Genomic DNA, 9,690 nt, shown 5'->3' on the forward strand with positions numbered 1-9,690 from the left:
ATCTGTAATACACATCTTACTTTATAAATATTTTCGTCTGGGTTTGCACCGTGATATTATAACCGTGGAAAGCCAAAACTTGAGCTTAAATGGTTAAAGGAGGAATAACAAAAAACTTGCTTCCAAAATATGTACTCGTAGCTCAGAAGCGCTCTCTGTGGCCATCAACCACAGAGCAAAATGACCGAAAAATGGCTACATCCAAACCTGGAAGCACAACATATATATACTGATCTAAAAATAGATTCTACATTCTCCAATAGGCAAACGGCCCTGTCAAGACAAATGAGCCAATCACAACCTCCAAGATGACAATTTTATGTCAGGAGACGCTTACGATTGGTTGACGGTGATATCATAGGCGCGCGGGCAAGCTGGTACGACATGATTGGTTAATTTTCCAAAAGCGTAATACGGTCACGAGGGGGAGGCTGGCTGCAAGGTTTGAATAGGGAAGTTTACAGAGTGTACGTCTTGCAGTTTGTTCAGTGTTTGCAAATAGAGTGCAGTAGAGGTTGTTGCTTTTCTCGACAACGGGAAGCAAAGCAACGTTTTATTGCTGTGCAATCGCATGTGCAACTACACCGAGATCAGTTGTCATAAATAAGAGAAAGAGCCAAACATTATAAATATCTAAAATTACTATACGTATTTCTTGGATTAAAATGGATGTCCTACCTATGTGCAGCATCTTTCAGGAGCTTCAGATCGTGCATGACACTGGGTACTTTTCCGCTTTACCATCTCTTGAAGAGTATTGGCAGCAGGTAATTTTTAAAAATATTTACTAACCTAATAAAGCACAGATCTTTACAATAAAACCAAGCTATTGTCAGCCTTTGTGCTCTATATTTATGTCCAGATCAGGAACTTTAAAGCTTTTACATGTGGTAGTAAACAAGTATCAATAATTACCCAGATACTACTTTGATCCATGTACTGTCACGATACAATTATGCACACCTACTCCTCGCGTTATTTTAAGTTAAAATCAAAGTTAAGGGTTGCAGAATTAATTCCAGATAGAACATATGGATTTTATTATCTCTACATGCGCAGATATTAATACATGATTCTCTTAGTGCTTCTGTTTCTTTGATTTGTTATTATATACACATTTAATATCGGAAGGTTTTGTCAGTATAATTGGTTTAAAGAACCTCCATTTGTACTGACAGCTTCAGTAAATGAATGAAACTGATGCAATGTTATTCTATTTTTATTTACAATTTACTGGAAACAGTTACACTTTCAAAGAAGAAAGTGGCACAGTCACAGCGTTTGGTTTAATTAGTATTTACATTTAATATTGTTTTTTACTTGTTACTGGGACGTAAAACTTGTTATATTTGGACTTAGAGTGTGGTTATTGAAGTCGTCTTGATGTTTGCCTTTTCAAACTGAGTCGTCTTTAAAGTGAGCGCAAACTTAATTTAACAGTTTGGTGTCTGGCACGACTATTTAAAGAAAGCAATGCCACCAAGCTAACGCGAAAATCTTCACAGGCATACACAATTTGCATGTTTTTTTTTTTCCTTCAAAGAAACTGTTGCAGTTCGTACGTGATTGAAATTGATCCAAGTAGTTTCCTTCAGGCATTTGGGATTCGGGCTTTTTGCCAAGTTCTTCCCCTGGCCTCTGAGGCGTTTAAACCTTCTCAGAGATCCATTCTCGATTTTGCAATCTGCATAATGGAGGATGTAGATCAGGGTGATAGAATGTTAAACAATATGATAATAAATGCTGTCTTTATTCCTTGGTAAATCAATAATGGGTGTGTTTTTATTGCCATTCTCTAATGAACACGGCTTATACCAATCGCAAGCTTCTTGGGGAAAATAGATTGGATCGTCTTTGACATTGTGCAGAGTATAATGATGTTAGCAGCAACTTGCCCAGTGAACATGATATCTTGAAATGATTTGATAAAATGTTTAAAAAGAATGCTTTCATCGTTCGAGCGGGGACTTTTTTAAAATGTGAATACCGAAGTCAGCTATTCAATTTGTGATGCAGGGCAATTTGACAAAATTAGACCATCACTTTAAAAAAAACCTTTTTGAATATACGTGAGTGCGTTTATGCATTAGGAGAAGGGGGGTCGGATTGTGTGCATGTATAATGAAACTTCATTGGCTAAATGCCAAATACAGAGGAAGTTCCCTGGCTTCCTTTAAAAGAAAATAGCTTCATGACTCATAGCCTTACAGCTTTGGTTTAATATTAAATTGTGTTAACAGTAGGACTAAAAAGTTTTTTATATCACTGATTTCCCTATTTTGTGTTCTGATGTTAACTTGCTATGTTTACAGCAAGTATTTTAAGATCTGTCAATTGCATGGTGTGACAGTAATCACTAAACTTGACAGTTGTTTCTAGGAAAGAGTTCTGAGTTCAGTAACTGCTCAGGATATGTGTGGTCAAATTAAGCCTCGTTGATATGTGTCTCTGTATAATGCCAGTTGAAAGTGACTACATTGTGTTTTAAGGGAGAGTACACTGCTTTTCAGACTCATTATTTCTAGAAGAGGTAATCTGTATTTTTTTCCCCCCTTTAGACATGCTTGGAGTTTGAAAGATATCTTCAAAGTGAGCCGTACGTTTCTGCCTCAGATATCAAGTTTGACACTCAGGAGGACCTCTGGAGCAAACTCATCTTGGCTTGTGGAGACAAAGGGGAGTCTGATCCAAAGATTCCTCATGTTAAAGAGGAGGACAATCAGGATAACCAAAATTTGGAGACCAACAGCTTAAACTCTGATGCCAGCAGTGAGGCATCCGATAGCTCAGAGGAGCTCTCGCCAACTCTTAATTTTACTTCAAATCCTTTAAATGATGTTTTGGTCAATTCTGGACACTTAAGCTCTTCAGTTATTACCACCCCACCATCATCTCCAGAGCTGAGTAAAGAATCCACTGTCCCGCAGGTTTGGAATGGCGTACAAACTGAATTGCATTCACCTGGGAAAATTCGAGCTGGCAGTGTTGGAAAGACTATAGAAAAGACTAGTCCTGTGAATGGAGAGAGTTCACCAGATGGAAGAAGACGAGTACATAGGTGTCATTTCAATGGGTGCAGGAAGGTTTACACAAAAAGTTCTCACTTAAAAGCACATCAGCGCACTCATACAGGTAGGTACTGTTTTTTTAATTGGTGTTAATAAAAATGGGATTACCTCTGTTATCATGTTCAGATTTCCACGCAGTGTTATGTTCTATGTGTTGGTTTTGATTTTTAAAGTGAGCAAAAATTAAAATTTATTTAGATTTCTACAAAATGCATGATGTGTGCTATTTTTATCTACACTCTGTATCTCTGGGTGTGTTTTTGTCATTATTGATTATTATTGTTTTTATCTAAATATACAACATTTGTTTTTGGAATACTGCCAAACTGATGCATATTAGTGTTGAGGGGTACGTTTGAAAGATTTGAAAATACCTAAATAGTAACTTGATTGTAATAAGGCATAAAATACATTTATTTTCAGTTATTTGAATTATTCAGAATGAGTACAGAATTCACGATGAGTATAGAGGGGCAATGTAAGGGGAAAATGTATTCACAACACCCCCTTCCATGTTTTCACCATTTTTAAATCGTCCTTCATTTTACTTGCATTGGTACATTCCATGCATTCTTTCTGTCCTTTTGAGAAGCTATTGTGACCCAGACAAAACAACTCCAGTGACATTAAATAACCAAATGTTTCTTTGGGTTTTTGAAATCTCTTGCAACCTTGCACCTTATGTTGCCTTTATTGTCCCATTTGACATCGATTAATTGACAGTCACCTAAAATGTCCAATAAAGACAGTGTTTTATTTGATCAAGAAAGGCTTACATTTATCTTCCTGCCATGTAAACGCAATCAGATTTACAGCCAGTTGAGAATATAATGAAATGGTGAGCACATTTTAGTATTTAATTAATCTTATTATTGATGGTGTTTGTTGACTTGCAGGTGAAAAGCCTTACAGGTGTTCTTGGGAAGGCTGTGAGTGGCGTTTTGCACGAAGTGATGAGTTAACCAGGCACTTCAGGAAGCACACTGGTGCAAAGCCATTTAAATGCAGTCACTGTGACAGGTATGAGCCAAGACTTTTATGTCTTTTGAATCCATTACAAATTTTTTTCTTTAAAAAAAGCTGTCAGAACTTTTGGTTTTGGTTGGCGAGATGGTTTTGTGTATAGACAAAGGTTTTCATTTACCACCTCTCATTGATCCATTCAATGCATCCACAGTTTTGAAAAAAGGAATATGTTTCATTTTTGCACTTGCAAAAACCCCCTTTTAGTTTTTTTGGTGGGTGTATGGAATTTATAATTCGTGTATATGATTGAATAGCATGTCCACAAAAGGACGAAAAAAATACATATCAGTGTTTGAATAAAACTAAAATCAGTGGCAGCTGCACCAGCATTTTGAGCTACAACTCTTAAGATTTAATAGAGGCTTTTTTTCTGCATATTTTTTTTCCTCTCTGTGCACTGTAACACATTTATTTCATAGGTATATTTTCCTGTTTGGTTTGCAGGTGTTTCTCTAGATCTGACCACCTGGCTCTTCATATGAAGAGACACCTTTGAACAGGCCAGAGAAAACGAGGGGAAATCTTGTCTGCTGACCAGCTTCAAGGTTGAACTGCCCTGAGTGGAGGGATGTGTGTTCCAGCCAAAGCATGCCATTTTGCACCATACCTAGTGCCTCCAGGACCTTTCAAAGAAGGTGGTCTGAAGGTTGTTGAAACAATTTCATGTATGAAGCAGCAAAGCGTAAGAAAATGAGAAAAAGAATTTAAAAAAGTTTGTATGGTGCGTGATGCTTGAGGGATTCCTGGACACATACACTGGTACCCAACGAGATTGGCTCCCGAAAGCCTTTGCAGTGAGCATGTGCACTGAGAATGTTTATGACTGGGTGACTGCGCTGTGTGGTAGGAGGAACCAGTGTTGCTGTTGGCTGAGTGGTATGAGGAGCAATTATGTGCTTGTTTCCTTTTGTGGTCGTGAGTACAACTGTGAGAAAATGAGTTTGAATGTCTGAGTGGAGGAATGAGCCTGGAATTGGGTTTGTCACCAAACGCTTCCCAGAGGGTATTGTTGTCCATAGGTCAAATCAAGGAAGCAGCCCTTCCCTGAGGCGGAAACCCATTCCTGAATGAGAGGAGCTTTTTTGGTGTTTGGTGCAGCTAATAAATGTGCAATGTGTTAAGTAGCTTGTTTTACATGCTACAAAGCTCAATTGTAGTCCATTGTATAAGCTGTGTATTTAGAGATATAACAACTATAACTTCATTATAATAGACAGGTGTTGCATGGTTCTTGGGTTGTACACTTCCTGTTCTTTGTAATCAGGACTGCAAATTGATTCCAATAAAGAGCAGCTAAATACAATTGGTTAAATGTTACAATATTGTACATAAATGCCTTGATAATTTCCTTTTTTTTTGGTTGGAGAAACCACTATTGCTTAGCAACTGATTACTCATGCAGCTATTTTGTTTTACTTATTTATGCCTTCAGGACTAATTTCTTTTCTTTTTTCCTACCTGTTAATGCACTGTTGGCCTTAATGGTGCCTTATGCAAGTGACCTTGTCCTGTGAGGTGGATTATTCACTTGGGGGTCGCATATAGTGGTATGGGTGATGAATAGCTTTATTAAGGCTCTATTTCACGTGAAGTTGCATCTTTTCAGTTGTGGGAAACAGAAAATGGAAGCCCTTATAGTTTTCAAGTACCAAACTAGTTTAACGTATCAGTATAGTCTTTTTTTAGACTAAATGCATCATTTGAGAATCTTGCATGTTATCTCAAAACAGTTTTTACCTTTGTTTGTATCAAGTCATAAGAATTCAGACATGACAGAAATTATATACAGCACTTAAAACACTTTTGTTAAATATATTTACTACTGTGTAGTATATAATTGTGCACAGTATTTGTAGAGGAAATTTAATTTGAATGGTACATATTCATATCCACTTTAACTGTAACAAACGTTTTTTTTAAGTTGAAGTTAAAAAGGGGGTCTTTTTATACTGTGTCCAACTGAAGGAATATGCTACAGTTGCCTCTATGAATCAAGCATCTAGAATTGAAATACACAAAAGCTCTAGTTCATGCAGTCGTGAATGAGGACAAATGAAGATTTATTGCAATTAACAAGCAAGTGTCAGACAGGCCCTGCCTTGTACTGCCTCTCTTAAATGAATTGATAAAGGCTTTGTTGGCATGGAATGTTTCAGACTGCTGACTCTGGATGTTGATTATTGACCTGTCCTCAATAGTGGGGTTTTAACCTAAGCTTTGTAAAATTATGAACGGAATTCCAGTTAAAAAAAACCCAATTACCTGATGAAAAGAATTAATGATTTCTAAATTAAATTTCTGATTTAATCACTGAAGGGCAACTTAGCCTTTTCTGTATAGGGACTGTGAATTTAGATTGTTTTTAGAGATTCTTTAGTTTTGCAGGGGAAGGGACCAAAATTGTAGTTTTTTTAACTTTTTATGTAACAACTGACATTGCATTTCTGCATCTCTTCGTAATAGAAGGAAACAAGATTGGTTCAGTTGTGAATGGATGGTTAAAAAATTGGCAGTGCAACCCCCTTTGTTGATTTAATGTCAGAAACCTACTGCATGTTTTAAATGCAATTTTCATTGGCAAGACATCTAGTGTAGCACAGAAACTAATGAATACTGTATAACCTTTAGTAGAAGGGTGTACAAAAACCAACAAGGGAAACTTGATCAAATCTCTGCGTTTAGAGTAAATCAAGGGTTTAGGCTAGAAATGAATTGCCTCAAACACTCAGGTGGTAATTGAGCCTTAATGAAGCTGAAATATTTGCTTGCAACTTGACCAACAAATGTTTCTATTACTGATACTGCTCATTCTTTCAAAATGCCCTGTTATCTAAAGAATCTCTTTGTAAAATTTTTGTAAGATTTTTTTTTTGCTTTACAAGATTTTATTTGAAATTGTTTTGCAAAATTGTTATATTTCTGTATGAATGTATTTTTTATTGGAATAACAAGAAAAAAAATTCTTATCAGAACCATTGTTGTTTTCATTATTACTCTTATTTTTATACTTTTTCATTCTTTGATGAATTTTCAAAGTCGGGTTGATAGATCATGAAACTTTTAAGGTGATTAAATAATTTGTCCTTTGCCTGTTATAGTAAAACAGCTCCACAGTTTGAACAAGACTTTACACTTTTCTTTGACAGCAAGTGTTAATAGTAATTGGTATTAGACCAAATGTATTGTCTAACATGGTGAGGAACATAACTATAATGCTGAAAGTCAAGACAAAACCGTAATTATGTACACAAGTTCTCAAATCAATTTTATTTTAAATTGCTGAAAGGTAAGGGAAAGTGCCGCAAAACCCATCCTTTTGGTTCTTTGGTTTTGGTTTGTTTGCCCAACAGGTCCTAATAAAGCTGCCAGTACTGTAATGAATTCTCAAAGTGCAGCTAGACAAATTAAAACAGTTGTTGTTGGCAGAGATTGTCAGATGGTAGTTATAATCTCCAAGTCTAGAACTACACAAATATAAACCACAAAAAAGGAGGATAAACAATTTGTGACATAGTTCAAATGGTTGGATACCTATAGAAGGTAGAAGCCGAAACGTTGTCTCTTTTCTCTTCCTTTTAGCATTAAATAAACCTTCACCTGTTCCAATTGAGGACACAGATCACTTCAGATGTTCAAGGTTGCTGTTTATAAAGAAGTCTGAAATACTGTGTTTTCTGTAGGGAATATTCACTAATTACCCGAGAGGTTAATTGGGACAATCATAGTTTTACAAATGTCTTAATATGATTCGACTTGCTTACCACTGAAGATGCTTTAATTATTGAGAGGAAAATGGGGGAAAAAATGATGAGGGGACTTTTAGGGAGCGTCAGGTAAGAAAATTGTTTTTGTGCATTGCCCTTAGTTGTGATTTCTGTTTTCATGGTATTATCGAACAGACGTTTGGCTGGATGTCGAATTCTAATCACACACTTTCACGTCTATATACATAAATGCCCCCTGGCTGAATGGTGCTGTGCACATCCTTTCTAGCACACCTTCCTCTGCCTCAGGATCATCACTGCAGCATTTTCGTCTTGGCTTATATCTCATGAGGGGATGTGACCACACAGATCTCTGACAAGCACGGTCATTATGTCAGCCTGGGAAGTTAGTCAGCTTTATTAGGCATGCTATTCCTTTATATTCATCGGCTTGTTTTATCATTATTGTTATTCAGAGATTTTTTCTGAACAACTGAAATGTAAGCTGATGATGTATGGTTAATATAATCAGGTTATGTCCATGTAGAGAACCTGATATTTGAAACATTCAAAGCATAGAGTGCAAAGGAAACTTTGATACCTCCCCTTTGGAAGAGCTGCTGACCTTCTCCAGTGTGGAGAACGTTTTTCTTTTTTTATAGATTTAGTAGATCCATGTTCTTTTGAAGACATTAAAAATCACTATTTGTGTGGTCACACACATTTTAACATTACATAAATGTTCTTTTACTTATCACATTTTTATTAACCGGAATAGCGAACATTCTCAACTGTAGATTTTAGGTCGTTATCTTGAGAAATTGAAGTATTCTATTGTGTATCAAATGGACACACTGTATAAGGCTGAAGTTGGAAATACATTCTCACTGTTCTGTTATCTTTGTTCGTTTCAAGGGAGTTGTAGATAAGATGCATTATGAATGCAAGCATCAGATGTTTGGAATTTGCTGTAATCAGCATACAGTGCTAAAATATTTTCAATTTGGCTGTATGAGGTTGGAAACAGACAACATTTCTAATGTGAATAACATTTGGATCAAATCACACACATCTTTAGATAAGAAATGTTGCTAAAGGAATAAACATTTAACTTAGAATGAGAGAATATGAAAATATTTACAAACAAGAGGAGGTTTTATTATTTCTTTGAATCCTAGTGTAACCACATTGGTTGTATGGGAACCTAACAGATTGTGTTGATGTGTGCAAGACATATTAAGCATCTCTATTGTAGCACATTTAGCATCAGGGTAGTTATAGTTGAAACGTAAATATGAGGTGTCATCAATATCACAATTAAAGGTTTATTCCCTGCTGAAAAGAGAAGAAAAGCGCAACGATTCAGCTGTGGAGCCTTCTTTATATGCTAACGCAGCTACCTACTTGAACTACGTCAATATTACAATGTCTACTTTGAAGCACGGTTTCTGCAAGCACAGAATTAGACCAGGAATTGTGTCCCTTTAGGACTTTTCACGTAGCTCATGTTTTAGCAATACAAAGGTTGCTTCCCCTGATTTAAGAAAATTCAAAGCACAGTTCCACCAGATGTTAAAGATGAAGCATTACAACAGAATGATCTATAGTATAGAACGTAGTTTTTTAACTCTTTAATACCGTGTGATAGTGGATGAAACCAAATGTACTATAAATCAGTTAAAAATGTATAAAAAAGGTTTCTGCTGTAGCTACAATATAAGAATGTGTGATGTAAGCAAATGTCAATAATTAAAGAAAATTTGCATTGTACAGTACATAGCAAAGCATTCAGTTTAGCAGCTTGGATTTGTCCTGGAAACAGGCAGTAATATGTTTCTTTTCAATTGATGCACTGTAATTCCCTATAAATTATTACTTTTTCAACAAATTTT

The 9,690-nt window shown here is 36.0% G+C and overlaps 1 protein-coding gene across 1 annotated transcript; it reads left to right on the top strand.

Moving 5' to 3' along the window:
- The first annotated feature begins 449 nt into the window (after positions 1–449).
- On the top strand, positions 450–7,066 carry klf6a (Kruppel like factor 6a). Its single transcript, XM_088642925.1, has 4 exons — positions 450–767; positions 2,559–3,132; positions 3,965–4,088; positions 4,539–7,066. The coding sequence occupies exons 1-4, from the start codon at positions 666–668 to the stop codon at positions 4,588–4,590; spliced, it is 852 nt and encodes a 283-aa protein (XP_088499051.1). The 5' UTR covers positions 450–665; the 3' UTR covers positions 4,591–7,066.
- The last annotated feature ends 2,624 nt before the right edge of the window (positions 7,067–9,690 follow it).

The sequence above is a fragment of the Lepisosteus platostomus genome, chromosome 8 (assembly GCF_059453375.1).
Source record: "Lepisosteus platostomus isolate fLepPlt1 chromosome 8, fLepPlt1.hap1, whole genome shotgun sequence".
NCBI classification, from domain to species: domain Eukaryota; kingdom Metazoa; phylum Chordata; class Actinopteri; order Semionotiformes; family Lepisosteidae; genus Lepisosteus; species Lepisosteus platostomus.

What these genes read in the sequence shown, in the direction of transcription:
- klf6a (XM_088642925.1), top strand. Translation starts at nt 666, where the DNA reads ATGGATGTCCTACCTATGTGCAGCATCTTTCAGGAGCTTCAGATCGTG. An exon ending in ACATCAGCGCACTCATACAG is followed by an intron (nt 3,133 to 3,964) that starts GTAGGTACTGTT and finishes GTTGACTTGCAG; the next exon opens with GTGAAAAGCCTTACAGGTGT. An exon ending in AAATGCAGTCACTGTGACAG is followed by an intron (nt 4,089 to 4,538) that starts GTATGAGCCAAG and finishes TTTGGTTTGCAG; the next exon opens with GTGTTTCTCTAGATCTGACC.